Source organism: Sus scrofa, chromosome 17 (assembly GCF_000003025.6).
Source record: "Sus scrofa isolate TJ Tabasco breed Duroc chromosome 17, Sscrofa11.1, whole genome shotgun sequence".
Classification (NCBI taxonomy): domain Eukaryota; kingdom Metazoa; phylum Chordata; class Mammalia; order Artiodactyla; family Suidae; genus Sus; species Sus scrofa.
In genome coordinates, this window is record NC_010459.5 from 62624942 (window position 1) to 62652496 (window position 27555).

The 27555-nt window shown below is 65.3% G+C and overlaps 4 protein-coding genes across 17 annotated transcripts in view; 3 read left to right on the forward strand and 1 right to left on the reverse strand.

Moving 5' to 3' along the window:
* Positions 1-11687, forward strand: part of RTEL1 (regulator of telomere elongation helicase 1) — a 24785-nt gene extending 13098 nt beyond the window's left edge. For 4 of the 8 annotated variants that reach the window (XM_021078363.1, XM_021078371.1, XM_021078370.1 and 1 more), the window contains 22 exons: positions 803-874; positions 997-1078; positions 2008-2140; positions 2259-2372; positions 2447-2487; positions 2608-2693; positions 2816-2893; positions 3280-3357; positions 3711-3857; positions 3929-4044; positions 4146-4269; positions 4353-4500; positions 4650-4810; positions 5326-5418; positions 7009-7210; positions 7412-7552; positions 8033-8149; positions 8267-8500; positions 8590-8751; positions 8877-9011; positions 9088-9191; positions 9311-9750. In XM_021078363.1, coding sequence (XP_020934022.1) covers positions 803-874; positions 997-1078; positions 2008-2140; positions 2259-2372; positions 2447-2487; positions 2608-2693; positions 2816-2893; positions 3280-3357; positions 3711-3857; positions 3929-4044; positions 4146-4269; positions 4353-4500; positions 4650-4810; positions 5326-5418; positions 7009-7210; positions 7412-7552; positions 8033-8149; positions 8267-8500; positions 8590-8751; positions 8877-9011; positions 9088-9191; positions 9311-9391 — 2649 coding nt within the window. In that variant the 3' untranslated portion in view covers positions 9392-9750. Of the gene's footprint in view, positions 1-802; positions 875-996; positions 1079-2007; positions 2141-2258; positions 2373-2446; positions 2488-2607; positions 2694-2815; positions 2894-3279; positions 3358-3710; positions 3858-3928; positions 4045-4145; positions 4270-4352; positions 4501-4649; positions 4811-5325; positions 5419-7008; positions 7211-7411; positions 7553-8032; positions 8150-8266; positions 8501-8589; positions 8752-8876; positions 9012-9087; positions 9192-9310; positions 10506-10598; positions 10803-11280 lie in introns of those variants that run through there. The other 4 variants (XM_021078364.1, XM_021078367.1, XM_021078366.1 and 1 more) reach the window with 4 other exon arrangements.
* On the forward strand, positions 10083-12579 carry TNFRSF6B (TNF receptor superfamily member 6b). The gene is made up of 3 exons (XM_021078376.1): positions 10083-10505; positions 10599-10802; positions 11281-12579. Exons 1-3 carry the CDS (start codon positions 10097-10099, stop codon positions 11565-11567), a joined length of 900 nt encoding a protein of 299 aa, XP_020934035.1. The 5' UTR covers positions 10083-10096; the 3' UTR covers positions 11568-12579.
* On the reverse strand, positions 11643-17544 carry ARFRP1 (ADP ribosylation factor related protein 1). 5 transcript variants are annotated; one of them, XM_021078377.1, is made up of 8 exons: positions 17399-17544; positions 16954-17047; positions 16612-16699; positions 16359-16441; positions 13962-14043; positions 13749-13819; positions 13136-13236; positions 11643-13065 (listed from the first exon to the last, which is right to left on the reverse strand). In XM_021078377.1, the coding sequence occupies exons 2-8, from the start codon at positions 17044-17046 to the stop codon at positions 12978-12980; spliced, it is 606 nt and encodes a 201-aa protein (XP_020934036.1). In that variant the 5' UTR covers position 17047; positions 17399-17544; the 3' UTR covers positions 11643-12977. The 5 variants fall into 5 exon arrangements, 4 of the variants coding, with proteins under 4 accessions (XP_020934036.1, XP_020934037.1, XP_020934039.1 ...); XM_021078378.1 differs by lacking the exon at positions 17399-17544 and adding an exon at positions 17143-17364; XR_002340160.1 differs by having other exon boundaries at positions 13047-13065; positions 13749-13814.
* ZGPAT (zinc finger CCCH-type and G-patch domain containing) lies at positions 16047-27537 on the forward strand. Of its 3 annotated transcripts, none has more exons than XM_021078374.1 (7): positions 16047-16142; positions 18051-18721; positions 25279-25412; positions 25640-25795; positions 26431-26550; positions 26633-27041; positions 27159-27537. In XM_021078374.1, the coding sequence occupies exons 2-7, from the start codon at positions 18138-18140 to the stop codon at positions 27295-27297; spliced, it is 1542 nt and encodes a 513-aa protein (XP_020934033.1). In that variant the 5' UTR covers positions 16047-16142; positions 18051-18137; the 3' UTR covers positions 27298-27537. The 3 variants fall into 3 exon arrangements, with proteins under 3 accessions (XP_020934033.1, XP_020934032.1, XP_020934031.1); XM_021078373.1 differs by lacking the exon at positions 16047-16142 and adding an exon at positions 17626-17747; XM_021078372.1 differs by lacking the exon at positions 16047-16142 and adding an exon at positions 17636-17764.

Sequence of the window (27555 nt, forward strand, 5' to 3'; positions counted from 1 at the left end):
GCGTGGCACTGTCTCAGCCAGGACCCTCCCCGCCCCTTGCCGTGGTCTCGGCCTCTTTCCTGCCCGCCCGCCCCGGGCAGAGCCGGTGTGGCCCCTGTCTGGGAGGGTCCCGCGGGCTGGGGCCAGAGGCTCGGCTCGTCCCCAGGGCAGGTGTACGGACTTCTGGAGCCGGTGGCGTCGATCTCGGCCGGCCTCCCGCGTCCCGCGCTTTCTGCGGCTGTTGTGAGGGGGTCCCTTGAACTCCTGGTAGGGAGGCTACTGAGTGGTACCTGGTGGACGTGTGTGTGAAGCCACCTTAAGAGTTCTCTTTGCTTCAAAAGTTTGCCGTTTGGCTCTCCTGGGTTTTCTAAGTCGACGGTCCTGTCGTCAGAACATCCTGTGTTTTGTCCTTCTCCCCCAGTGTGTACGCGTCCTGTGGTTCTCTCTGGGCCTGGTGCTTTGGCTGAGGGTACAGTTCTACTTGTTCGACGTGGGCTTAGCTTTACCCTGTTACTTCAGGGAGGAAACTGAGTTCCTTCCGCCTGGCCCCTGACCCAGCCCTGGGGAGAGGGGGGAGGGCGGGCCTCTGACCTGGGCCTGGCTGCCCAGGACGCGCCCGGCAGCGCAGCGGGACCGCTGAGGATCAGAGGGACAGGTGGCTCCTGCTCCTGGGCCTGAGGTCCAGCTGCGAGACCCTCTCGGCTTGGAGCAGGGCCCCCTGAGCATCCTCTGTGTGGGGGTGACTCAGCGGGAGAGGCAGCCTCTGCTGTGTTCTCTGGGACCGGGGTGTCCTGCTGACTCTGTCCTGAATCTCTGCTTCCAGAGCGTGTTCAGTGCGGACCCTGCCGAAGGCGGCCCCGGGTCAGCGACGGGGCCGGGGTCTCAGTACTACAAGGTGGGGGCCACCCCCAGGGTGGGGGCCCCGGGGCTGGGGTCTCAGAACTACAAGGTGGGGGCCGCCCCCAGGGTGGGCCCGGGGGGGTGGCCTCAGGACACCCGTCCGTTCTTCCTCTGCAGGTGCACATCCACCCTGATGCTGGGCCCCGGAGGACCGCCCAGCGGTCAGATGCCTGGAACACCACAGCGGCCAGAAAGCAAGGTGCGCCCCTCGGGGGCTGGGGCGCGCCGCCCCCTGACCTGGGCGTGGCCCTCCGTCCAGCTGTGGGCTCTGGCCGCTGGCCGGTCCAGCTCTCTTTCCGTGAGAGTCAGCGCTGTCGGAGGGGGAGACCTGTGAGGGGCCTGGCAGCCTGGGGCCTGCCCAGAGCTTCCACGAGCGGTTGGCCTCAGATCCCTCCCCACAGAGGCGGCCCAGGGAGCACCCTGAGGCCGGGCTCCTGGGCCCCCCAGGGTTGTCTGTGGTCCCTCCCATCCCTGTTGGTGCAGGACTGGCCCGTGACGGTGTGGGCCTGTGCCCGCCGCGCCCTCCTCCTGTCGGGGGCAGGCACTGCCCAGTGGTTGAAAGAGGCTTCTCTGGTCCCAAGAGGCCTCTTCTTTTGCGGGAGTGCTCCTGCTGAGCTGTGGCATGGCCTTGACCCTGGTCGCAGTTACAGCAATCTGCTTTGCTCTTCCAATTTCCCGATTCGGAGCCCTTGGCAGTCAGCAGGAAGGGAGGCGTGTCCAGAGGGCCAGGCCAGTGTTGGAGGTCACCACTGGCTTCCTGCCTCCAGGGGAGTGGGGATGGGCGGGGACGCGGGCCTGTGCCCCTCCCTCCTCGAAGTCCAGCCACAGTCAGAGGAGGGAGCTGGCTCTTCATGTCCTGAGCCTTGTGGACCTGTGGCCTCGGGGTAGGCTGTCCTCTCTGGAGGTGACCTCAGCATCACCCCCACTGCCACAGGGTGCTGGGGGGCTGCTTCCTGCTCCTGGGACCCCTGACGGAGAACCCAACCACAGGCTCAGCTCCTGGCCCCGGAGACCCCGCGACGCAACCCTGTGCCCACAGCCCTAGGGGCCCAGTGCTGCCTGTGGGAGGGCCGCTGCCTGCAGGAGGTGCCGGGGGCCCCACAGTCAGCCTCACACTCGTCCCCCCAGGGAAGGTGCTGAGCTACTGGTGCTTTAGCCCCGGCCACAGCATGCGAGAGCTGGTCCGCCAGGGCGTCCGTACCCTCATCCTCACGAGCGGCACGCTGGCCCCTGTGTCCTCCTTTGCCCTGGAGATGCAGATGTAAGTGCTGCCCTGTGCCCCCTGCCCCCCGGGGAGCCCCAGACTAGCACCGGCTGCCCCGTGCTGCCAGGGTGCCGGGGGTTCAGGACCTCACAGGGCCCGCCTCTGCCTGCCCCAGCCCTTTCCCAGTCTTCCTGGAGAACCCACATGTCATCGACAAGCACCAGATCTGGGTGGGGGTCATCCCCAGAGGACCGGACGGGGCCCAGCTGAGCTCCGCCTTCGACAAACGGTAGGGGCCTGGCGGGCAAGGCGGGCGGGCCGCGTGGGGGACCCTCCTGGCAGCAGCCTCCTGCTTCCCCGCAGGTTCTCTGACGAGTGTTTGTCCTCCCTGGGGAAAGCGCTGGGTGAGTGCCGTGCCATTCAGCCCGGGCCTCCGCCCCGGCTCCGCGCTGCCCTGCCCCGTCCCCTGGGGGGGCCACGGGGCCCCTGCGGGTGCCCTCCCCTGACCAAGGCCGTGCTTGCAGGCAACATCGCCCGCGTGGTCCCCCACGGGCTCCTGGTCTTCTTCCCTTCCTACCCGGTCATGGAGAAGAGCCTGGAGTTCTGGCAGGTGCGTCCCCCTTTCCAGGGTCCTGGGGTGGGAGGGGAGCCCCAAATGGCCAAGGGTCTGGCCAGGCCCGAGCGTGTGCCTTTGTCTGAGAAGGCGTGACAGCATCCCGCCTCCTCCCACAGGCCCGCGACTTCACCAGAAAGTTGGAGGCCCTGAAACCTCTGTTTGTGGAGCCACGGAGCAAAGGAGGCTTCTCGGAGGTCCGGGGTCTGGGGCGCCCCTGTCCCCACGCTGCCCTCATTGCCATCATCCCTGATGGGCTCCGGCCAGCTCTAGGCGGGGTGTGGCCGGGGTCCTGCTGGCCGTTTAGTTTCAGTACAAGGACTGTGGCTGCAGACCCCCGGGTTTAAGAGGGTGGCAGGAAGCAAGGATTCCCCTCACAACCAGCCTCTCGGCCGTGTCTCCAGGAAAGCGAGCGGGTTCTGGGTGCTGGGTCCAGGCCCGCCTGGGAACCCGTGCCACCAGGCAGCTTCTGAAGCCCGCTGGTCCCCTCCCGGCTGGGACAGTGCTTCATCTCAGAGGGTGATCGTGGGGTCTCGCTCGTGGAGGGTGGGGCCAGAGGCCGCTGACCAGCCTCTCCTTCCAGGTGATGGCTGCCTACTATGCCAGAGTTGCTGCCCCAGGCTCCAGCGGGGCGGCCTTCCTGGCTGTGTGCCGGGGGAAGGTGAGGCCCCGCTGCCCACGTGCAACGCGCCTGGCCCGTCCTCCCCAGCCGGTGTCCATGCCTGCGGGGCTCAGGCCTTGTGACCTGGGGGCTTCAGTGTGGGTGGGAAAGGCCGGTCACCTGCTTCCTGCAAACAGGAGGTGGGGCCCTGCTGGTCCCGGCTGGGGCTGGCCCTGGGCGGGGGTGGGCAGGATGGAGAAGGTTCTGAGGACCTCTTGGCTCCAGGTTGGAGGGCCTTCCCACCTTGCGTGTCCCTGGGGGTGTGTGGCTGAGGGTCTCGGTCCACGTGGACCCTGGGGAAAGGCCCCAGGCCAGCGTGGAGACAGAGGAAGAGTGTGCCCACTGCTCCCCAGGCCAGCGAGGGGCTGGACTTCGCCGACGCGAATGGCCGTGGAGTGATGGTCACGGGTCTCCCGTACCCCCCACGCCTGGACCCCCGGGTGGTCCTCAAGATGCAGTTCCTGGATGAGATGAGGGGCCAGGGCGGGGCCGCGGGCCAGGTGAGATGCCGAGCTGGGGGCGGGGCGGGCAGGTGCTCGAGGGCCCGTGACCGAGCCTTCCTGCCCCGCAGTTCCTCTCCGGGCATGACTGGTACCGGCAGCAGGCGTCCAGGGCTGTGAACCAGGCCATCGGGCGGGTGATCCGGCATCGCCATGACTACGGGGCCGTCTTCCTCTGCGACCACAGGTGGGTCGCCTGTGCCTTGGGTGCCGGTTCTCTGCTTGGGCCCGTCTCCCTGGAGTGGGCTGCAGGGTAGAAGGGGCTCCCCGCTGATGGCCCCTGCGCAGGTTCGCCTATCCAGATGCCAGAGCCCAGCTGCCCTCCTGGGTGCGCCCACACGTCAAGGTGTATGACAGCTTTGGCCACGTCGTCCGAGACGTGGCCCAATTCTTCCGAGTTGCTCAGAAAACTGTGAGTCCCAAGCTGGGTGTGCCCGCATGCCGCCTGGGGGGGGCGGGGCCGGCTGGGACCTTCAACCACCTCTGACCGTCTAGATGTCGCTCCTGGCGCCCCGGGCTGCTGTCCCGGGTCTGGGCACAGAAGAGGGCTCTGCGGCAGTGGCCATGTCCCCCAGCCCCCTCCCCACCAGGAAGGCCATGAGTCTCGACGTGCACGTCCCGAGCCTGAGACAGAGACACTCGGGTGCGTGTGGCTGGGCGATACGGCTGGCAGGGCCCCCAGGGCAGAGGGCGGGTGACTTTCAGTAGGCTGGTGGCATGCTGGGTGGGCCTGGCGACCGGAGCTGGGGCCCTGCATTCTGGCGGACGTTGCCCACACGTGTGTCCCCGCAGGCTCGCCAGTCACCGCGGATGCCGAGGGCAGCCTGTGCGTGGAGTATGAGCAGGAGGCGGTCCGTGCCCAGTGCAGGCCCAGGGGGCTGCTGGCCGCCCTGGAGCACAGCGAGCAGCTGGCCGAGGGGCCTGGGGACAAGGCCATCCCCGGGGAGGAGGAGGTGCGTGTGCCGAGCTCCCTGGAGGCAGGGGACACGGGTGGCTCTGCCTGCCTGGTCTCAGGCTCCGTGTGCGTGTTCACCCCGTATACGCCCCCCCATTGGCAGGGTGGTTGGGGCTTCAGCACATGCCTGGCAGTGCTGTGCGCCCGCCCAGGCCCTCAGAGGACGCTCCCAGCGCTCTCTGCGGTTCTCTTTGGGGAGTCAGCCTGAGGCTGGCCTTTCTGGGAGCCTGAGCCGCGCTCAGGACCTTCTGGCCTAGGGCTTTTGTCCAGAAGCCCATAATTCAGCCCTGAGCCAAAGCTCCCTGCTTCCTGCTGGGCTCTGGAGGGCACTGCTGCCTCACAGGCGCGTCCTGTCCCCTCCCCATCGGTGCCTTCCAGGGACTGCGGAGCTGAAGCCAGGACCTGCTCTCACGCTTGCTTCTCTGCTCGGGGCGAGGGTTTTGCCGGCCCGGGGCAGTGTCATGGCTCTGGGGCCCTGATGGCGTGGGTCAGACCGCACTGTGTCACCCTCAGGCACACTGTCCCACTCTCCTGGCCCCTCGTGAGAAGAGACCAGCGGATGAACAGAGAGGCAAGAGGAAGAAGGTCAGGCTGGTCAGTGGCCCGGTATGTGCATCATCGCCAAGACATGGCGGGAGGTCTGGGGGCAGCCCCCGGCCGCTGTGGCTCTTGACGGCCCCCAACCAAGCAGAGGGAGGTGTGAGCGGCCCGACCTGCCCACAGGCCTGAGCCGGCTGCCAGGAGGCATGCTGGAGCCAGGAGTGTGGGCAGGGGGCCGGGGGTGGGGGCAGGGCCTCGGGCAGGCACGGGACTGCCTGTGTCGCCCCTCTGTGTCTCTGCTGGACTCTCCTCTTGACGGCTGAGCTGCTTGTTGTGTGGGTCCTGCCGCCGCCCTCCCAGCCCAGGCCTCAGGCTGCGCTGGGGCCTGGTCTGCACGGACCCCCTCCCTGTCTACTTTGTTACTGGGAGGACATTGCGGAGCTGCCCAGGAGTTCCCACTGGCTCAGTGGTTAAGAACCCAACTAGTATCCATGAGGAGGCGGGTTCGATCCCTGCCCTGGCTCAGTGGGCTAAGGATCCAGCCATGAGCTGTGGTGTAGGCTGCAGACGTGGCTCGGATCCCGCGTTGCTGTGGCTGTGGTGCAGACCTGCAGCTGTAGCTCTGATTAGACCGCTAGCCTGGGAGCCTCCACGTGCCACGGATGGGGCCCTAAAATGCAAAAACAAAACAAAACAAAAAACCAGCTGCGCAGACTCTGAAACAACGGGGCTTCCCGAGAGCCTGCCTGAGCAGCTGCCCTCAGCCCTGGGCTGTCCCCTCCCTTCCCGTTCCTGGGGCGCCTGGGCGGTGCCACCTGGGGCCAGTTCCTCCACACTTTGGAGTCCTGCAAACTTGGGGTCAGACTCAGGCCCTTCACGTTGCTTTTTGGTGGTGTGGAGGGGTCCACACAGGCCTGTGGCTCCTTCCATGGAAGCTGCTGCCTTCACAGGCAGGCGGGCCAGGCCCTAGCCTTTCAGGCAGGTTTGGTGTGGGGCCTGCAGCCAGGCAGGCTCCCCTGGGCTGGGCTGGGCTGGGCTGGGCGGGCTCTTGGCGCCAGTGTGGATGCTGACGTGCCTGTGCGTGGAGAGCGTGGTGTTCCCAGGCTTGGATGCAAGCAGTCAAAAGTAACTGTGTTACATTCCAGAAGCGTCCGGAAAGCCCCAGATGCCACTGCCTTTGTCCAGCTCCCTTGGCTTCTGGGAAGAGCCGGGTGGTGCCCAGGGGGCTGACACGGAGGAAGTGGCCTGGGTGCTACGGCTGGGGCCTCAGAGGGCAGCCCGGGAGCCTGGACCTGTCTGGCCTGGTTTCCACGCTTTCTTGTCGAGGGTTCGGGGTCAGGGCTGGGGGTGCAGCACAAGTGCAGCACGGGGCCATCTGACGTCCCGTCAGGCTGAGCAGGGTCCCTGGCTGTGAGCTGAGTGTCCCCCGAGCCCGGGGTGCTCTGCTGTGGGCGCGGGGAACTTGGCAGAGGTGCAGGAGCCCGGCCTAGGCAGTAAGTCTGCTGCGGGCAGAGGCCCAGCGGCTTTCCTGCCGGCTCCTCTTGGCTGCCCTTGGCGACCCCAGCCAGGCCAGGCCTGCCAGGCGTCCTCCCCAGCAGCCCCCAATGGCAGCTCGCTGTCCCTGCAGCGCCTGAGGGGACACCGGGTCTGTGTCAGCAGGAGGAGCCGGCAGCCTGTGCGGAGACGGGCAGGGCCAAGCTGTTCATGGCAGCCGTGAAGCAGGCGCTGAGCCAGGCCAGCTTCGATGCCTTCACCCGGGCCCTGCGGGACTACAAGAGCTCCGACGACCTGGCAGCCCTGGCGACTCGACTCGGCCCCCTCTTTGCCGAGGACCCCAAGAAGCACAGCCTGCTCCGAGGTGCCTTGGCCTGCAGAGGCTGCCCCCTTGGGGGTCCCACCCTGGGGCCGTGGTGCAGCTGTGGGGCAAGGGGCCACCGGGATCCGGGATTGACCTGCTCCCCAGAAACGGGGCGGGGGAGGACCCCTGTCCTGGCACCTCCGTCCAGGTGGTCACTTTAGCCCCTGGAACCCGCGGGCCCCAACCCTCCTCCCCCGCCAGGCTTCTGTCAGTTCGTGCGGCCCCACCACAAGCAGCAGTTTGAGCAGGTCTGTCTCCAGCTGACGGGCAGAGACTGCAGCTCTGGAGCCGAGCATGGCCTTCCCCAGAAGCAGGGGGCACGACCAGCCCTGGACCCCAGTGGTGAGTAGATCCCCGGGTGGGACCCTCCAACGCAGGCCCTGTGGGAGGGGTGGCGGCTGGCTCTTGGGGCAGGTCCTCCCGTGGCTCCACCTCCCGGTTTCTGAGGTGGACAGGTCCCTGCCTAGAGGGGGCCGCCCTGCAGGTCCAGAGCCTGGGAGCTGCTATCCTGTTTGTTGAGGGACACCTGTGAGCAGAGCTTCCCCGAGGACAGGTGTCACAGGGTCCCCAGGACTGGGGATTCTGGCCTGAGCCATTCTTCTGCTCCCCTGTTGGACTGAGGCCCCGCTGGGGGTCCTGGTGCCACCCCCACAGTCCTGACCCTCCACCTGACCTGTCAGGTGGGGCCGGTGCCAGGGTCCGCCTGCAGTGGTCTCCGGAGAGTTGTGAGGCCCCGTCTCCCCTGGGATGGACCCCCCCCCCCGGGGGTGGGGGGATGCTTAGAGCCTCAGGTACCAACCGGGCAGCTCCTCGTGTCTGCAGGTCGGAGGGAGCCCGACCCCACACTGACCCTGTCCCAGGCTGCAGCCGGGCAGCTGGACTCCAGTGCGCACCTGAACCAGGGCCGGCCCCACCTGGCCTCCGGGCCATTCCCCAAAGGTGCCTGGGCCTGGGCCGGGGGCGGGTGGGGAGTCTCCTGGGGGCCGCTCTGCTTCTGCACCCCCACAGTGACTTCCTGGGAAGCTAGTGCACCAAGACGTGTTACCTTCCCACCAGGAGACCCTGGCCGCCCTCCGCAAGCGGGGTCTGGAGCCCCTGGAACAAAGAAGCGGGGCCCCCCGGCCGTAAGCGCCTACCTGGCCGATGCCCGCAGGGCCCTGGGGGCCGCAGGCTATAGCCAGCTCGTGGCAGCGCTGACCACCTACAAGCGGGATGACGACTTCGAGAAGGCGCTGGCCGTGGTGGCCGCACTCACCACCTCGAAGCCCGAGGACTTGGCTCTGCTGCAGAGCAAGTGGCCCGGGGCGGGCAGGGCCGGGAGGGTTGGCCGCGGGCTGGGCTGGCTGGGGCCCGGCCTGAGGGCGCTCTTCTCTCCACAGGGTTCGGCATGTTTGTTCGGCCGCATCACAAGCAGCGCTTCCGGCAGACGTGCGCCGACCTGACCGGCCAGGCTGCCGCGGTCTCGGGCTCCCGGATGCCAGAGTCCCAGGAAGGAAGCCCTGCCGGGCCTCCTGACCTCGCCCCCGGGGCCGCCGGGCCAGGTAGGGGGGCCCTGCCCGCACCCCTGCTGCCCTGTCCGCCGCAGCCCCACCCAGCCCTGGCAGGTGGGGTGGGTGGGCTGTGGTGAAGCGCCCGGGCCCCCAGGACGCCTCCCTCCTGTCTCCAGGCGCCCCACCACCGGAGACACCGGGGAAGACCCAGAGGAAGATCTCCGCCTTCTTTAGACAGAGGCCGGCTGGGGCTGCGGGGCCCCCCAGCCGGCCCCCCACTCCCCCCCGCGGGCAGGCGCAGCCGCAGTGGGGTAGGTCCTGTGGCAGGGGCTGTGGGCGGCGGGGCTGGCCGAGCAGGCCTGGTGCTCATGTCAGGGCCCCCCGCAGTGGGCTTGGTGTGTCCCCACTGCAGGGCAGACGACGTGGTCACTTTCCAGTGCCCCTCCTGTGACTTCCACTGCTGCCAGGCCTGCTGGCGACAGCACCTCCAGGTCGGCAGCCAGACCCTGTGGCCGTGGCCCTGTCCCCACAGGCGTTGCCTCGCAGGCTGGGCTGGGGAGGTGAGCAGTGGGGTCTGCAGGGGTGTCCAGCGCCCTCTGTGTGTCCGCAGGTCTCTAGGTCATGCCCGGCCTGCCACGCTGCCACCAGAAAGCAGAGCCTCGCACAGGTGTTCTGGTCGGAGCCCCAGTGACAGTGGAGACCCTCCTGCTGCGGGGTCGGTGGGGGCTGAGGCTGTTCTCCCTGGGGCACAGCTTGGACACTCGCCTGTGGGCTGCGGGTGGGCCTGACACCAGAAACCGCTTGGCCAAGAGCCCACCTGACAGGCCAGTGCAGTGAGCGTGGGGCCCCCCTGAGAGCGTCCCCAGAGCTGCCTCAGGCCACAGGAAGGAAGGTGCCTCCCCAGAAGGTCCCTGGCCCCTGGCTTGCGGGTGGGGCCCAGCTGATCCCAAGAGCAGGAAGGGAGGCCACCCTGTTCCTCCTCTCTGGGGGACCTTCTAGGGGCCCGTGTTACTCAGGGGACAGGGCTTTAATAAAGTTGCTGGCACTACAGGGGTGGACGGGGTCTGTGTGGCCTGGGCCTGGTGGTGGGGTTGGAGGGCGCCAGAGAGGATGGGGCCTTTGGGCAGTCTGTCTCCGACCTGGTTTCAGGGGAGGGGACTCCAGCGCCTCTGTCCCACTTTGTCCAGAAGAGGGGGGGGCGCCGGGGCCCCCCCAGGACCGCTCTGGGGAGAAGGGGGCATCCCCTGGGACAAAGCCCGCTCTCCCCCGCCCCCGCCCCCCCAGGCAGGGAGTTGCTGCCCCGGGCGGGGAGGGGAGGGGCTCCGCGGGGGCGTGGCCAGCCCGGCCCTTATAGGACGCGCGGTCCGGCCGCCGGCGCCGCCGCAGCAGCCAGACCATGAGGGCCCCTCCGTGGCCGTGGCCGTGGCCGCTGCCCGCCCTGCTGCTGGCGTTCACAGCGCGCGGGGAGGCGGCGAACGCACCCACCTACCCGTGGCGGGACGCGGAGACCGGGGAGTGGCTGGTGTGTGGCCAGTGCCCGCCGGGCACCTTCGTGCGGCGGCCTTGTGGCCCGGACAGCCCCACGACGTGCGACGCGTGCCCGCCGCGCCACTACACGCAGTTCTGGAACTACCTGGAGCGCTGCCGGTACTGCAACGTCTTCTGCGGGGAGCGCGAGGAGGAGGCGCGGCCGTGCGGGGCCACCCACAACCGCGTCTGCCGCTGTCGCCCCGGCTTCTTCGCGCATGCCGGCTTCTGCCTGGAGCACGCGCCCTGCCCGCCTGGCGCCGGCGTGGCGGCCCTCGGTGGGTGCGGGGGTGGGGGTCGCCCCGCCCGGCGCTGCGCCCGGCGAGGAGCACCCGGCTCTCCTGACCCCGTTCTCCCTGTCTCGTTCTCAGGCACCCCCAGCCAGAACACGCAGTGCCAGGCGTGCCCCCCGGGCACCTTTTCAGACAGCAGCTCGAGTTCGGAGCAGTGCCGGCCCCACCGCAACTGCACGGCCGTGGGCCTGGCCGTCAACGTGCCGGGCTCCTCCTTCCACGACGCCCTGTGCACCAACTGCACGGGCTTCCCACTCGGCTCGCTGGAGCGGGGGGCGCCGGGTGAGCGGAGGGGGGGGCGCGGCTGTCAGGCTCGCCCGAGGCGGGCCCTGGGGCGCAGGCCTTGCCTGGCTCTTGGGAAAGGCTTCCAGAAGCTTTGCGGGGTCGAGGGGTCCGGGAGCCTCGGGCGGTGGGGGGGTGGCCCGGGGAGTGTACTCGACTGAGGACTGCGGCGCCAGCGGGTGATGCCGTGACCCACCCACCTTGGGAAACAAGGTGCAGAGGGTTGAAACGGCTCTGCGAGGTCGCGCTGCAGCGAAGGTGGCGGGTCCCTTAGCATCGCACCTCCCTCCCCGCGTTGGCCCGCCAGCCCCGCCCCCTCGCTGGCCGACTCTTTCGCGGATGCCCTGACCCTCGGGCGCGGCTCGGTGGGCGAAGCCAGACGGGCAGGGATTCCTCCTCCAGCCCATCCTGCCCGGGGCCCAGACGGCCGCGCTCGGCCTGACCGACTCCCCCACCCCCACCCCCACCCCCACTGCAGGGACCGAGGAGTGCGAGCGCGCTGTCGTCGACTTCGTAGCTTTCCAGGATTTGTCCTCCAAGAGGCTCCTGCGGCTGCAGCAGGCCCTCGCCGGCCCAGGGCCGCTGAGTCCGCCGCCGCCGAGGGAGGACCGCGCGGCCCTGCAGCTCAGGCTGCTGCGACAGCTCACGGAGCTCCGTGAGGCGCGGCCCGGGGCGCTGGTGGCGCGGCTGCTGCCGGCGCTGCGCACGGCCAGGCTGCCGGGGCTGGAGCGCGGAGTCCGCGCGCGCTTCCTCCGGGCGCGCTGAGCGCCCTCCCCGTTATTTATTCGCGCCCCGTCCCAGCGCCCCCTGTGCCGCATCGAAGGAGGCTTCTGCCCCGGCTCGGGCGGCGCTAACTTTATTTTTATAAAGCCGATTCCTAAAGGAGTGTGGAGTCTGGGGTGCGGCGGGCACACTTGGTGGGGGAAACACCTGGGCGCCTCGGGGGCCGCTGGCCCCTCCCTCCGGCAGCATCTGCACCGACCCTCGAGGAAGGGAGGGCCCTGGGGGACGGCAGGGCGGGGGCGGGCAGCCGGTTCCGGGGCCCTTCCCGCCGAGGGGCGCCGGCAGGGGGTAGGACGGCGTGCCAGGCGTGCCTGGGTGGCGGCGCCTCCCGCCGAGCCGCCCGGGGATTTCCCAGAAGGGGCCCGCCTCCGGGCCGGGCAGCGTGTCCCTGCGGCTTTCTGGGAAACGAGGCCTTTCCCTTCTGGGGCAGGGTCAGATAAGAGCTTGACTCATCAACCCCGGCCTCCCAGCCCTGGCAGCCCCCCCACCCCTCCGCCAGCCGGGGAGCCCCCAGCCTGAGCCCCAGGGAGAGGCAGGGTCACAGCCCACTCCTGTGAGTCACCTCACCTGTAGCTGGTCCCCAGCCCCAGTCCTGACTCACCCCTTTCCCAACGCAGCCCAGGCCCCGCAGCGGGAGGGGGGCGCATCTGGGGGATGTGACCCTCAGACACGAGGCCGCCAGGCTCCCTGGGTGTTGCCCACACCCCTGGGCCCTATGTGGGAGGGTCTCTGCTCCTGGGCAGAGGCCTGGAAAGGGTTTCTGACCCTCCCCCACCCCTCGGTGGGAAGAGGCCCAGCACAGCACCAGCCCAGGCTCCCAGCACCCCTGAGCTAGTAACTGGTCATCTAGGTGGGTGCCCACCCCCCAAGACCACAGAGCTTTACCCTCCTGGAGGGGGAGTCGCAATCAGGTGGTAACCCCGCAAAGCAGGCACCTGCCCTCATAGGCAGATTGCTCCTGGCAGGGCTGAGGGCCAGGCCCCCCGCAAGCTGAGAGCAGCCCCCAGCCCCCCTCCAGAGGCAGAGGCTGAGGACACCCGTGGCCCCAGCAGACTCCTCCACGGGCACAAAGCTGGGAGCAGCCCTGGGAGCCATACCCAACAACCCTAGCAACCCCACTGCCCAGCAGGTTACCACCATGGGCCCACCTGGGGCCCCCACCCTGGGCCTCAGGGTAGAGGCCAGGCCGGGTGCGGGTCAGGTGGTACCCTGCAGCGGCACCCGGCCTGGCCTCCTCAGGAGAAGCAGCCCCTGGATGCCTATGCTCTTCTGGACATAGAGGAAAGTTTGTTTTCGAGGAAACAGCAGGTGGAAAACCGAAGGGCAGGGCGCACCAGCCCCCAGGGTCGGCGGCGGTGCCGGCAGGAGCTCCTCCGGGGCCGGGCCAAGGCGCTACGTGATGTCCCGCTGCCGCGGTGGCCGGTGAACGTTCCGCACCACGCACTTCACCATCCACTCGATGCCCTCGCGCACCCCCTTGCTGTGGGGACAGCGGGCGTGAGGCGGGGCCGGCCGCGGACCCCGGTGCGCGGGCCCAGGCCCCCACTCACCCCGTGAGGGCCGAGCAGGCCTGGGTCAGGCAGTCGCGCCTGCCGATCTTGGAGATGCAATCGCTGAATGCGGTCTTGATGTCGGGGATGGAGAGGCAAGTCTGGGGGAGGCGAGGCGGTCAGGAGAGGCGTGCCAAGCAGCAGGGCACCCTGGGGCTCCTCCATCTGGGAGGGGCCCTGCCGGGTGAGTGGCCTCAGAGGCGCAGGTGGCAGGGGCGCAACAGTGGGTGGACCACACCTGGTCTGAGAGGCACCCTGGCAGCCATGACACGGGTGCTCCAGAGACAGGCCCAGGGACCGTCACCGCACAGCCTTGGGCAGCTGAGCCTGGCCTCGGCAGGCAAATTTGGTGACCAGTGGTTCTGGGGGGGAGGCTGACACGGCTTAAGGGCAGCAGACAAGTCAGGGTCAGTGCCAGCCCCACCTTGGGGTCGCTCTGGGTGCCCAGTGGGAGGCTCCTGACCCTGTGGGCGCAGAGAAGAGGGCACTGCCGCCCCAGTGGCTTGAAGGCGCCAGGCAGCAGGAGGAGACCTCAGGCAGGCTCGGGGTGTCTGAGGAAGGCAGCGGCCCTCCTCTGGGACAGGGAGCCCTGTCCCCCGACGTGGGGGCTCACCTCAATGTCCTGCTTGTTGGCCAGCACCAGGATGGGGACACCGTCCAGCGCCTCGCTTGTGACCATCTTCTCTGGGGCGGGCAGAGAGGTGGCAGTGAACACCCACCCTGTCTACCTCTGCCCAGAGGGCCCCCGGTCCCTGTCTCCCGCCTCCCCTCCCGACCTGGCGCGGCCCAGTCTGTGCCCACACCCAGCCCCGGCCACCGCACCCACCGAACGCGCACTTGGACTCGCACAGCCTCTCCTCGTCCGTGGAGTCGATGACATAGATGACGCCGTGGCACTCCGCGTAGTACTGGGCAGGAGCAGACAGGGTGCTGAGCCGCGGGCACCAGGCCGCTGCCCCGGGGGTGGGGCACAGAGGAGGTGCGGCCCCAGAGCCTTGGGTGGCGCTGGAAAGTCCACTTTAAGGCCCTTCCTGAGACCCGCCTGCCACCGCTGGCCTGACAGCGGCCCCGGAGGGAGGAGCTCTCAGTGCAGGCCTGGGGTGGGAGTGCAGGAGCAGGGTCCCTTGTGCCAGTAGGGGCGGCAAGCCTGACGGGTGTGCCACTGGCAAGCCACAGAAAAGCCACAGGAAGGCCGCCGAGGGGCAAGTCTAGCCCATTAAAGCAGCCGTGTCCCCTGTGTGGGACAGCAGTGCCGGCGTCAGCGAGCTCCGGGCTGGACTAGCACTGGGAGGGTGGTCGGCCCTGGGCCTTCTGACAGCCCCCAGCCCCAGGGCCCAGGGTGTGGGGGGGTGAATGGCAGCACCCCGGCAGGAAAGACACACAGAGCAGGCGCCGGGCAAGTCTGCCTTCCACCCCAGTGAGATAGGGGCACAGAAACGCCCTGAAGCCTGACTGCTTCTTGGCTGCTCTGTCCCAGCTGGAAAGCCAGGGATCTGGACACCCCCCCCCCGCCCCACAGGCCCCCGTCCAGTGCAAGACAAGCTGCCATGTGGGCAGCAGCACACAGCGTGAGCGGAGGGCAGCAGGTGGGGGTGAAGGTCGCCAGCCATCTGCCAGAGGGGAACAATCGGCCACCCGACATGATGCTGGTGCAGTGGTGCTGGGCAGCGTGGGGACAGGGCAGGCCCCAGGACACTACATCTGGGAGCCAGGGTGGGAGCAGAAGCCCAGCTTTCCACCCTCCCAGAGACTCAGTGGGGGCTGGTGTGTGGTCACCCCGTGGCCCCCCGCTCACCAGCCAAGTGGCAACCCCCCCACTGCCTCCCAGGCATGTCAGGCAGCCCCATCCATGGCCAGGGGCGACCACACCTTGTTGCTGGCAGCAGGCAGGGCACCCACTGCACTCAGAAGTTGGGGAGCATATGAGAAACTCAGGGTCCACCAGAGACGGCAGGCTCGACGATCAGGGCTCAGCCCCTCGTGATGAGGCCACCGGGCCAAAAGAAGTGGACAGAAGGGGGTCACAACCAGCCACCAAGCCAGCTTCTCCTTGGCAGAAGCCACCCCCAAGGCGGAGGAGCGAAAGGAGTGTGCACCTGCCACGGGCTGTGGCTTCACTGCCTGATGGCGGGCACTGCACCCAGTGCGTGGCCCGTGTTACCTCCTGCAGGACCCACTCTGATGCACCTTACCCTGTCACAGCTGCCCAGGGTGGCCCACTGTGGGGACCTGCCAAGGGAATGGAGTCCTGGCCAGCGTGGCCTGACGTGGGGCAGCTGCCCGAGACGCCCCTGCCGTGCCCAGTCCCGAGTCCCCAGCGCCCCCTGGTGCTGATCCCCAGGATATCCTGCACCCCAATCCCCAAGGTAGCCTCTGCTCCGGAGACTCCAGCCTGTGACGGAACTTCAGGACCAGTTTTGCTCCCATGTGGGTCGAGGACTTGAACAAACAGCCCCTGGCTTGACTCTGCCTTTGTCCCACTTAAATGGCCTCAGAGGACCTGTCAGTGACGTTCTGACCACGAGACAGAAACCGCCCACTTGGATGGAAGGCAGGCTAGGGAGGACACCTTTGGGGGACGAGGAAAAAGTGACTGGGCACCTGCTGCGAGCGTCAAACCAGAAATCAGGTCCTGAGCACCCGGCCACCAGCCAGTGTTGGGATGGGCGCGTCTGCGCCCCAGCACTGGGCTGCGCCACACCCTGGGTGGGCGTCCCCTGGGCGGGGCTGAGGGAAGAGGCCCATTCTGTCCTCTCTGCTGGACCCACTGACTTGGCCTTGGGCTGTGTGGGGAGGAGAGCCCCATGTGGAGGTCGGAGGAAGGACTCAGACCTCCATCAAAAGCGGAGGTGGCTGCTGTGGGCCTTGGAGGACACGTCCCCTGCGGGAGCACAGGTCCTGAGCCGGAACACATGGCAACTCAGGCCCCGGCGCTGAGGCCGAGCACCACACTGGCGCTGTGTCTTCCCCACGTCTGCCCCTCGGCCATCCTCTGTTTCGTCCTGTGGTGAGTAGCCATAACATCGCTAAGCCTGGAACCCAGCATGTCCCTGTTCTTGGGACAGCGCCCTGGGCACTGGGACAGCACAGGGCGGCTCAGGAGCCAAGCTGCTGACCGCAAGGAGAGAAGGTGAGCCCAGGAAAGGCAGGGAGAGACCAAGGTGGCCCGGGAGGGACGGTGCGAGAGGCAGGCCGGGAGCCTGTGTGGCCACCCCCCTCTTACCTTGTCCCACAAAGACTGCAGCTCTTCCTGCCCCCCTAGGTCCCAGAACATGAGGCGAGCCTTGCCCACGTCCACTGTGCCGACTGGGCGAGAAGAAAACAGGAGAGGCTGTGGCCTTGGTCCCTGACACCCCACCTCCCAGCCCTCCTGGGGAGGGGCTCTCTGGTGCTCTGCCTGCCTGCAGGCCTGTGGCCATCACAGCACCCTCAGGGGTCTGCCCGCCAAGCCCGCAGCCCTCAAGAAACCCCCTTACTGTTTAGACCCACGGTGGTGGTGATTTTGGACAGACTCATCCCCTTGTAGTTCTTGTTGAAGCGGGTTTTTGACTGCTCCAAGAAGGTCTGCGGGGAGAGGGAGAGAGAGGCAGGAGAGAGGAGCTGGAATGGTTTTCCGGCCTGTTTCTCAAGTTTCCCTCCTTGGGCCTATTCCTTTAAGACAAAGCAAAACAGCACACCGTTTTGCTATCAAGGCAGCCGGTGCCAGCCGTCCCCCGGTCTTAGAGGGGGCTGGGATCTTTGGACAACACGCAGCTAAATGCGTGATACCAAAAGTACCACGTTCGGGGCGGGGGGCGCGGGGCGCTGACGGCACGTACCGTTTTCCCGGCATTGTCCAGACCCAGGATCAGGATGCAGTACTCGTCCTTTTGAAACATGTACTTATACAGGCCGGACAGCAGCGTGTACATCCTGCGCGGAGACCAGCGATCGGTCACCGGCGATCCGACCCGCACCCCGCCTCCCCGAGCGGCAGAAGGGTCTGTCGGCCTGCTGTCCGCTCAGACCTGGAGCCCCGGGCCCTGCCGACCCGCCTCCTCTCTGCCCGGCACTGCCGCCGGCGCCTCCGCAGCTGCTCCCGACCCGGCCGGCGCTGCCGGCACCCTCGCTCCCACGTCCGGCCTCCCTCCGGGCTTCGCTCCGCCCAGGTCTCCTCGACGGCCCTGGGCCAAGACGGCCGCAGGCGCCCCTCAGAGGAGGGCGCGTGGGGGCGGGCGGCGGCCCCGAGTGGCCGTGCGGCTCCGCCCGCCCGCCCCGGCCTACCTGCGCCCGCCCGCCCGCTCGCCCGGGCCGCGAAGCCGGGGAGACGCCGGAGTGGGGGAGCCGCCAGGGCACCGGAGCTGCGGCGCCTGACCCTCCGACCCCGCGCCGACCCCGCGGTGACCCCGCGCGACGCCCGACGGGACGCGGGCCGGCCACTCGGGGAGGGGCGGAACCGTCCCGGCGGCCCCCGCGCCAAGCACTTCCGGCGGTGGCGGCGCGAGGGCGGAAGTGCCTGTCGGCTGCGAGGGCGGAAGCGGGGCGCGGGGCCGCTGGGGCCGCCGAGGCCGCCGGGCCGTCTGTGGCGGCGGCCGGGAGACCGTGCGGAGGAGGGCCCGGCCGGAGCGAGAGGGTCTGGGGCGTGGCGAGGTGACGGGCTGAGCCGGGGCGGGGGTGCGCGGGGCGTGGGCCGGGGCACCCGGCTGAGGCGCGGAGACCTCGGAAGAGCCTACGGCAGCGCCCCGGGGCGCCTGAGAAGGGAGCTGCGGCTGTGGGGCCAAGGCCGAGAGCCGGCTCTGGCTCGCCGGATCGGAGCTGGAAACCTCTCTTGGCCCAGACGGGAGGGGGGCAGCTCACGGTTCCGCGGGCTGTCCGCCCAGGGCCAGCCTCGCAGCGGTGGCCCGTCCCAGGCTCATTTGGCTTCTCTTCCCCGCAGCTGTGGCCCCCACGCCTCCCCTGGGAGGACCCAGAACACCCACCCCAACCCCGCGGCCTGGCCGAACAACCAGCCCCTCCTGGCAGGATGGACGAGGAGAGCCTGCAGGCCGCCCTCCGGACTTATGACGCGCAGTTGCGGCAGGTGGAACTGGCCCTGGGCGCCGGCCTGGATCCCTCGGAGCTGGCGGACCTGCGCCAGCTGCAGGGGGACCTGAAGGAGCTGATCGAGCTCACAGAGGCCAGCCTGGTGTCCGTCAGGAAGAGCAAGCTGCTGGCCACGCTGGACGGAGAGCACCCAGCCCCGGAAGATGCGGAGTACGTGGCTTTCCAGAAGGCCATCGCCGAGGTGGTGGAGGTGCCAGCAGCGCCCCGGGCCGAATTGGAGACTGTTCCTAAGGACGAGGCAGGGCCAGACCCCTCGGAGCCTGGAGAGGAGGAAGAGGGGGAGGACGAGGAAGACGCGGCCGAGCTGAGTGGGAGGAAGGTGAACGCCCCCTACTACAGCCCGTGGGGCACCCTGGAGTATCACAACGCCATGATCGTGGGCACAGAGCAGGCGGAGGACGGCGCCCCGGGCGTGAGAGTGCTCTATCTGTATCCCACTCACAAGTCCCTGAAGCCCTGCCCCTTCTTCCTGGAGGGGAAGTGCCGTTTCCAGGAGAACTGCAGGTAAAGCCTTGCCTCCCCCTGCGGCCTCTGGGGTTGCGGCCTCTGGGGTGGGGGGCTTGCGCTCAGGGTTGGGGTTGGCCCGCTGTGTTTTGGAGTTTTGTCCTTCGTCGCCCAGCAGGGTGCTGAGAAGAAGAGCTCTTTGGGGGCCAGGGGGTTCTTGCAGCAGATGCTCTCCTCCAGCTGTTTGCTCGGATTTTCGGGGTACATCAGGAGGTGCGGATGATGAAAAGAATGGGGCCCCCCCCCCCCCCCCCCCCGGCACTAGTTTTTATTCTTCAAAGGGAGACTTCTGAAGATTGTTTATGTTATGGGAATTGTCAAGCATCCAGGACATTGAAGGAGGTAGAACAACCGTCCACCCCCCCACTTCTGGGGTTTTGTGGACTGTCAGTATTTTGCCAATCTTGTTTCACCTGTTCCTAGACTTTTAAAGCAGATTGTAGAGGAGTTCCGTCGTGGCGCAGTGGTTAACGAATCCGACTAGGAAGCATGAGGCTGCAGGTTCGATCCCTGGCCTTGCTCACTGGGTTTAGGATCTGGCGTTGCCGTGAGCTGTGGTGTAGGTCACAGACGCGCCTCGGATCCCCCGTTGCTGTGGCTCTGGCGTAGGCTGGTGGCTACAGCTCCGATTCGACCCCTAGCCTGGGAACCTCCATATGCTGCGGGGAGCGGCCCTAGAAAAGGCAAAAAGACAAAAAAAAAAAAAAAAAAAAAAAAGCAAATTGTGGAACTTACCGGGGTTTTCATGTCCGTGTTCTTCAGGATGCACTCATCTCACTGCTGAAGGCCTTCTAAGGACGTAAGAAAGTGTCATTGTCACGCCTACCAAGCTTAAGACAATAACGTTTTCACACCCCAGTCTCCTCAGTCGCTGTGGCTATGTTGTCGTTTCTTTAAGCGTGAAACTTTTAACCTGACGCTTCACTTCATCCTTGCAAAGGAGTCACGGAGATGGCTACAAGGCAATTTCCTCTTGTGGCCGAGAGTCCCGCGTGACTCTCTCTAGTCGTTCGGTTCTCTTATGTCTTCGTGGCTTCCTTCTGGGCCCAGAGGCATTCGGCACGCTTCCCCCTTTTCCTTTGTCCTCGAAGCCCTGTGAACGTGGACTGGACGTAAAGAAAAGGGCACAAATCGTAAGCCTCCCTGAGCCCTGCACATGCGTGTCCCCAGCAGACAGGGCAGGGGGCAGAGGAGTAAGCGCCCGCATCTTGTCTGCCCCTGGTCCCTCGGGAGGGTCTGCGCGTCCACGTGCTGCTCCCTCTGGGCAGGCGCTGTTTCACACACAGCACCTCGCCTGGCACAGATGCCGTGGGTCCCGTGGCCTCGGTGGTCGCTTGGCCTCACAGGAGCGGCCTGCGGTGTCAGCTCTAGGCTCGTCCCACGCAGCCTGCAGGCGCCACCGCCTCCACCGGGTCTGCATTTGCTTTGCATTTCTTTTTGAAAATTACTGAAAATTTCCTTTTAAAAATAAAACAAGAGGCAAAAATAAAATAAAACAGGTAACGTCGAAGCATCCTTTGACCCACTGCTCTGCCACAGTCCCTTCCCCCTCCAGGAGTCTCGTTATCACAAACTTGGCACGTCTGTCTGTGGCGGGTACAAGTCCTTTGCAAACACAAATGTCTGTAAAGAGTACCGCTTGCTTGCTTGCTTGCTTCTTTCTTTTTTGGTCTTTTTACGTGCACACCTGGGGCACATGGAGGTTCCCAGGCTGGGGTCAAATCAGAGCTACAACCGCCGACCTACGCCACAGCCACAGCCACGCAGGATCTGAGCTTCGTCTGCGATCTACACCACAGCTCAGGGCCACACCGGCTCCTTAACCCACTGAGCGAGGCCGGGGCAGGAACCTGTGTCCTTGTGGATACTAGATTACTGGATACATGGATTAAGTCAGGTTCTTAGTCCACCGCGGGAACGCCCTTCCCCTCTCTGGACCTCCTCCGACGGTTTCACTGGTGAAGGAACAGACCCTTACACCGCCAGGGAAACCCTGGCACGTGCCAGCCTGTTCCTGTTTTCTGCCAGCTGCTGGCTGGGTCCAGGGACTTGATCACCCGCAGGCTCCCTACCTGTGTAGGCCTCCAGGTGCTCTTCGCACCACCTTCCTCCCGTGATGTCAGCTGCTCAGGAAGCTCAACACTGGGATGCACTGATTCAGCGTGGGTCGCCAAAAGAGATTGTGGAATTCCCTCAGTTCCTTTTCATTTACCAGCCGGAACGTTCTGGAGAGGTGCCTTTCCTCATCGACAATTTGGCCACCTAGTGGTGTGGTTCATCTAGAAAAGACAGGATAAGGCCGCTTTTCTCTTTCGTTTACCTGATTTCCAAGATAAGGAATGGTTCCCTTTCATCCTGAGAAGATGATAAACTAGCTTTTATTTTATTTTGAAATTTTTTTAGCTATTAGATATATGTAATGTCCTTATGGACGAATGGATTTAAATACTGTTTGATAAACCTCAGCAGTCCCTTCAGTTCTGATCTCTGTTGAAACTCTTCGGTTGTCCTACCCTGGGCAAGTGGGAGGCCCTTCAGGTGGGCTCCCTTCCACACCCTTTCGGCCTGGCCCTGGGAGGGAGGGTGTCACAGCCATGCCCACCCCTGAAGGCAGCCAAGACTCCAGGAAGCCCTGGGTTCTCCTAACGGGAGCTGGTATTTCAGGGCCCGCAGGGCAGGCACTGGTACACCCTTGGCTCCCGGAGGGCTCCTTGTCCTTGATCCTGTCAGCACACAGAGCTAGGAAACACAGGTGGCCACACCCTGGTGTCCGAGTAAGGGTGTGTACACACGTGCTAATACTTAGAGTTTCAGGGACAAATGCCTTGTGAACTCAGACTGATGTTTTCCCTGCAGGCTAAGGACGGCAGAGGTTTGGGGTTTTTGGCTGTGCCCACTGCACGAGAAGGTTCCCAGGCCGGGAGTCGAACCCGAGCCGCTGCAGTGACAGAGCCTGGTCTGTAAGCCAGTGCGCCAGGAGGACTCCAGGACGGCGGTGTTTCTACTCAATCTTTCTGGGGTCACATCGGTGTTTCCTTCTCTACCCCAGGATTCTGGTTCTCAGGGACACAGGGAATCGATGTGTTTTACCCTAGTTTACACGCCCAGGACCCTCCGAACCACAGTCCTCACTCTTTGAGTCGTGATGACTGGAAAGTTGGAGAAACGTGTTGCCGCACGCGGCCCCCCCTCCCCCGCTGGTTTCAGGATCGCGCGAGACCTACTGTCAGGCCTTAGTCTCAGCCTTCCTTCTAGAAGGAGCGCTGCGTGTCATGCTCACCACCAGCCCATCTCTTGGGGTCTCTCGAGTCCCTCTGGTTGTCTGACTCACTTTCTGGGAGATTCCTTGGGAAGGACTCAGAGGAATGAGGTGTCCTGAGCTCTGGCCTGTTGACTAGTGGTCTGTGTCTTATTCTTCAGGAGCAGTCTGGTTGACTCCAAGATGCTCGGCTCACGCTACTTTCCTTGAATATTCCGTTGTGACATAAAACATGGTTGAAAAGTTTGGTTTTTCCCCCTTGTGGATCACGTGTTGAGGCCCCCTTTCGTTCTTTGAATGCACGTGTCTGGTTTCCCACCGCCATTCGTTGAAAAACTTTCCCTTTCCCCACTGAATCGTCGTGACACCCTTGTTGAGAAGCGGCCGGTTGTGCGTGAGGGTTTATTTTCGGGTCTTGTCTGCCCCGTTGAGCCACACGTCTGTCTGTGCCCGTCGGCGCTGTTTGGATGACTGTACCTTTGTGGTGAGTTTCCAGGTCAGGACGTGCACAGCCCTCTGCCGCTCCCTCTTCCTAAGGTCGTCCTGGGTATTCAGGGTTGTCCTTTGCGGTTCCCTGGGAGTTTTAAAATCAGCTTGTCCGTCTCTGGGTAAAAGATGGTTGGAATTGTGGTAGGAACTGCACTGAGTATCTCAGTCAGCTTGAAGGGTGTTGCCGTCCTAACAGTCTTAGGTCGGCTAATTTTGAAGGTGGGGTCTCCTTCCAGTTATGTTAAGTCTTTGATTTCTTTGCAGCGGTGTTGTGTAGTCCACAGCTCTGGTTATATATGCTTCTAAGTATTTTATTCCTTTTGACACCGTCGTGAATGAAATCAGTGTCACTTTTAGACTGTTTGTTGCTAGTGTGTTTAAACACCACTGACTTTTATTTGTTGATCTTGTATCCCTAACGTTGCCGAGTTCATTGATTCATAGGATTTTTTGTGGATTATTTAGGTCTTTCTCTTTTTCTTTCTTTCTTTTTGGATAAAGGAGAAAAAGATAGCTTTATTGCTTTGCCAGGCAAAGGGGGCCCTGGCAGGCTAACCCTTTAAAGCCCGCGTGTCCTGTTTAGGATTTTCTATGTGTGCAACCGTGTCATTGAAAAAATAGGGAGTTTTGCTTCTTCCCTTCCAGGTGGGGTGGTTTTTATTTCCCTTCTTGTTAAATGGCTTCCAGTACTGTATTGAATGAGATCAGCAAGAGCAGCCGTCCTTGTCCTGCTCCTGCGCTTAGGGAAGCACCCAGGTTTTCACCGCTGGGTGTGATGGCAGCTGTGGGTTCCCCACAGACGCTGTTTATCAGGCTGAGGGAGTTCCCTCTACCCGTGGCTTGTGGAGTGTTTTCGTCATGCGAGGGTGTCGGGGTTTTCGGTTATCCTTCTGTGTCCGTGGTGTGAAGGGGTGTTTCTTCGCTGCCTTCCGCTCGGGCGCCGTCTCCTTGGATGGGTCGCCCACGTTGAACCCCCCTGGCGTTCCCGGGCTAAACCACGCTGCGCCCTGGTGTCGAACCCTTCTAAACACTGCTTTTCTGGCTCCAGTTTGTACTTATTCTGGAGTGTGGTGTGGCGAGTATAGTGGGGGGTCGTTGGGGGGTCGGGTTTGGGGAACCCATCTTTAACGCTGTCCTCGTGAACGAAAGCCGTCCGTCGTCCCTCTTCTCCCGACTGGGCGGTGAGACGCCTCGGTCCCGCCTGAGGTGCAGGCGCGAGGGGGCCTCTTCCCGGCTGTGCGCCCACCCCCCACCCCCGCCCCGGGTCATCCGGCCTCCCACGCTCGCCCTTCACCCCATGGCTGGAAATGTGGGTTATTTCCGAGTCTTTCATGTTGGTGAAGGTGCTTGTGGCTAAGTCTGCGGGACTCTCCTCATTGTCATTACGAAGACGATGCTGAGTTACGGCCACACCCACGGCACACGGAAGTTCCTGGCCCAGGGACGGAGCCCAAGCCGCAGCTGCAGCGGAGCCGCTGCAGTCGGATTCGGGAGCTCCTGCACTGCAGTGGCAACGCCTCACTGTTATTTCGTGGGGCCGCTTCTTAGAAGCACTTGCCCGGTTAAGAAAGCTGCCGGATTTTAGGGCTTCTCGTGTTCCTGAGGATTCTTGCAGAGAGGTTTGTTGGGGGGTGTGGGGTGTGCAGGGGCCAAATGCACCCTGGGTTTAGGCCTCTTTCCTCAGATGAACAGGGCTTTTCACCCACAGCGTCCCCTGCAGTACACGTGGGGCCTGGTCTCGCAGCTGCTGGTGCCGCTTGATCTTTGGCAGTGCCCTGGGTGCCTGAGGACAGTCAGGTGCGAGAAGGAACCGAATCCTGCCCGGGAGGCGTCTGAGGCCAGCTTTGTGCCCCCCGGGAGATGACGAAAATGCCTTCTTTTCCTCACCTTTCTCACCCCGGATCCGCGCCCAGCAGCTGGTGCCCCGTCCTGGAGCGGATGCCCTCGAGGCTTAGAAGGGCTTCCTCCCGAGATGGTGGCGGCTCGGAGGAGATGTGCGGGTGGTTCCTTTGTGTCGCGATTGGGCAGAGTGAAAGGTCGCCGCGCTCTGTCCTCACACCTCCTCCTCCTCCCTCTGTTCTGGTGTCCACTTGGTTTCACGGATGCCTAGAAGCCAGGGCAGCCCTGTGCACACACGCGGACACACGCGCCTTGATCGCCCGTTAGTGTCTGGGCTCCGCGTCTGCCAGGAGGCCGTGGGAGCAGGTGGTTCTGATCACAGGGTGGCTGCCAGCCCCCTCGTGGCACTAGCCTGGAGGCTGGGGAATGGCTCCCAACACCTGGCCCCTGGGGTACCCGGGTCTGTCCTGAGAGTGGGAGCCTGGTACCTATGCATGTGTGTGCACACACGCGTGTGCATATGTACCACGGGTGTGTGCGTGTGCACACGGGTGTATGTGCTGTGTGTGCGCGCGTGCACATCTATGCATGATTGTGTATCTGTGTGTATTGTGTGCACATCTGTATGCACGTGCGTAGAGGTGCACTTGTGCATGTGTGTGTGAGAGAGTGTGCACGTGTGTGCTGTACATGTGTATTTTGTGTGGGTGTGTGCACGTATGCCTGTACACATGTTGGTGTTTACATGCGTGTGCACACGTGTGCCTGGGTTTGTGCATGAGTGCATTCATATGTGCCTGTGCTCAGTGTGTGGGCGTGTTCGGGCATGTGCAATCTGTGCACGTGCATGTGGCTGCCCTTGTTCCCCTGGCCATCCCTCTCTTCCGGGCAGCGCCCAGGCATGTCGACTGGCCTCTCATGGGCCCTGGCGGCCCGTTTCTGAGTCCACACTCTGCGGTCCCCTCTGCAGGTTCTCCCACGGGCAGGTGGTCTCTGTGGACGAGCTGCGCCCTTTCCAGGACCCGGACCTGAGCTCCCTGCAGGCCGGCTCTGCGTGTCTGGCCAAGCAGCAGGATGGCCTCTGGTACCCAGCACGGATCACTGGTGAGGCTTTCCAGGGGCCTCCCTGATGGGGCTTTTCCTGGGAAGCCCTTGCACATGTCACAGTGTTAGTCCCGGGTGCCCCCTCCTGTCGTTGGGCATTGGGACCCCACTCCATGCCCAGGAGGAGCAAGGCCACCCTTGGCCTCATCCCCACCCTGTTCCCAGTGTCCAGTGTGGCTCCTACCACGAGTCAAAGCCGCTGACCTGCTGCCTTGGTGCCCCTCCAGATGTGGACAGTGGCTACTACACGGTCAAGTTTGACTCTCTGCTGTTGAAAGAGGCCGTGGTGGAAGGGGACAGCATCCTACCCCCACTGCGCACGGAGCCCACGGGGTCCTCTGACTCAGACAACAGCGACGCGGACGACCCCAGCTATGCGCGAGGTGTGGCTGCGGCTCGGGGCCCCAGAGCAGGGAGGTGGGGTGGGACTGCGTTGGCGGGAGGAAAGCCCCGCAGGCAGGCGTGGGGGGCAGGTCCGAAGCCCCACAGACGGAGAAGCCCAGAAGGCATGGGGTCCCACACGAGCCACGGGGGCAGGGGGCGCATAGGAAGGGACCGGCATGCGTGACGCGCAGAGGGCGCTCCTTCAGGGCCTGGGTGCCTGGAGGGTGGAGGAGGGGCTGTGTGCAACAGCCGGGGGCGGCAGAGTTTCCGGAAGGAGGCCTGGCTGGCAGTGTCGGGCGCTGCCCAGGGTCGGAGTGTCTCTGGGGGACCTGTTGTCCCAGGCGATGGAGGAGGACTGAGCCGACAGGCGCTCTCTGTGCTGCGGAGGCAGTGCTTGCCTCCTGCGACGTCAGGAGAGGGGTCCCCAGGTGACCAGGTTGTGGCCCTGAAGCATGGAGCGGGCTGGGCTCTGCCTTTTGTTCCCGCTGCCACAGCCCTGGGCCACCAGCCGCAGGGAGCCAGAGGGGCCGGGGTCTCGGCCCTGGCCAGAGCCGGGCTCTGGGGCTAACCTTGGCTGGAGCCTGGGGTGCTCTGCATCCAGCTGGGCCAAATCACTGCCCTCTGATGCCTGCAGTGGTAGAGCCCAGTGCTGCCAGCCCCGGGACCTGCAGCCCCGCCTTCGCCGGCTGGGAAGTGCACACTCGGGGCATCGGCTCCAAACTCCTCGCCAAGATGGGCTACGAGCTCGGCAAGGGTGAGTGTCCGCCCCGGGAGGTGAGGGGCTCCCGCCTTGCAGCCTGGGCTCCAGCAGCGGTGCCAGCCCCCTGTACCCCCAGGTCTGGGCCGGCAGGCGGAGGGCCGGGTGGAACCCATCCACGCCGTGGTGCTGCCGCGAGGGAAGTCGCTGGACCAGTGTGCAGAGATCCTGCAGAAGCGGAGCCACGGCGGCCAGGCTGGCGCCAGCAGACCCCCGAAGCGCCGGGGCAGAGGGAGTGGGCCTGGGGGCCGCCCACCCCCCCGGAGCGTGTTCGACTTCCTGAATGAGAAGCTGCAAGGCAGGGCTCCGGGGGCGCTGGAGGCCGGGGCAGCCCCCCCGGGGAGGAGGCGCGGCAAGGAGGTGTACCACGCCAGCAAGAGTGCCAGGCGGGCCCTGAGCCTGCGGCTCCTCCAGACCGAGGAGAGGATCGAGCAGACCCAGCGCGCCATCCGCGGCATCCAGGAGGCCCTGGCCCGAAACACCGGCCGGTACGTGTGGCCCGCGCTGGGCACCCAGCCCGCAGGCCGTGGGCAAGAGCGTGCCCTGGCTCGAGGGCGGGTTGGAGGGTGACCAGCCGCAGCGCTGAACAGCGGGTCCCCCTCCAGGCACAACGTGACGGCGGCCCAGCTGCAGGAGAAGTTGGCAGGGGCCCAGCGGCAGCTGGGGCAGCTCCGGGCCCAGGAGGCCGGCCTGCAGCGGGAGCAGAGCCAGGCAGACACCCACAAGAAAATGACCGAGTTCTAGAGCCCTGCGCGCCTCCACGGCTCCCACTGTCCCGGGAGAGAGGCTGTCCTGCGGCAGCTGGGACTCCGCAAGAAGAGGAGCCCGCTCGCCCCCAGGCCAGACCCCTGGCGGCCTTCTTGCCAGCCGAGGGCAGGTTGTGGACACTGCCGAGTGGAGCCGGGGCTGCCTGTTGAGCCCACCTGTGTGTCTTGGGGAGTCCCCTTAGCAGGGACATTAAAGTGACTTTGTCGGAGTGTCTTTCAGTGGAGGTTCGGCTGG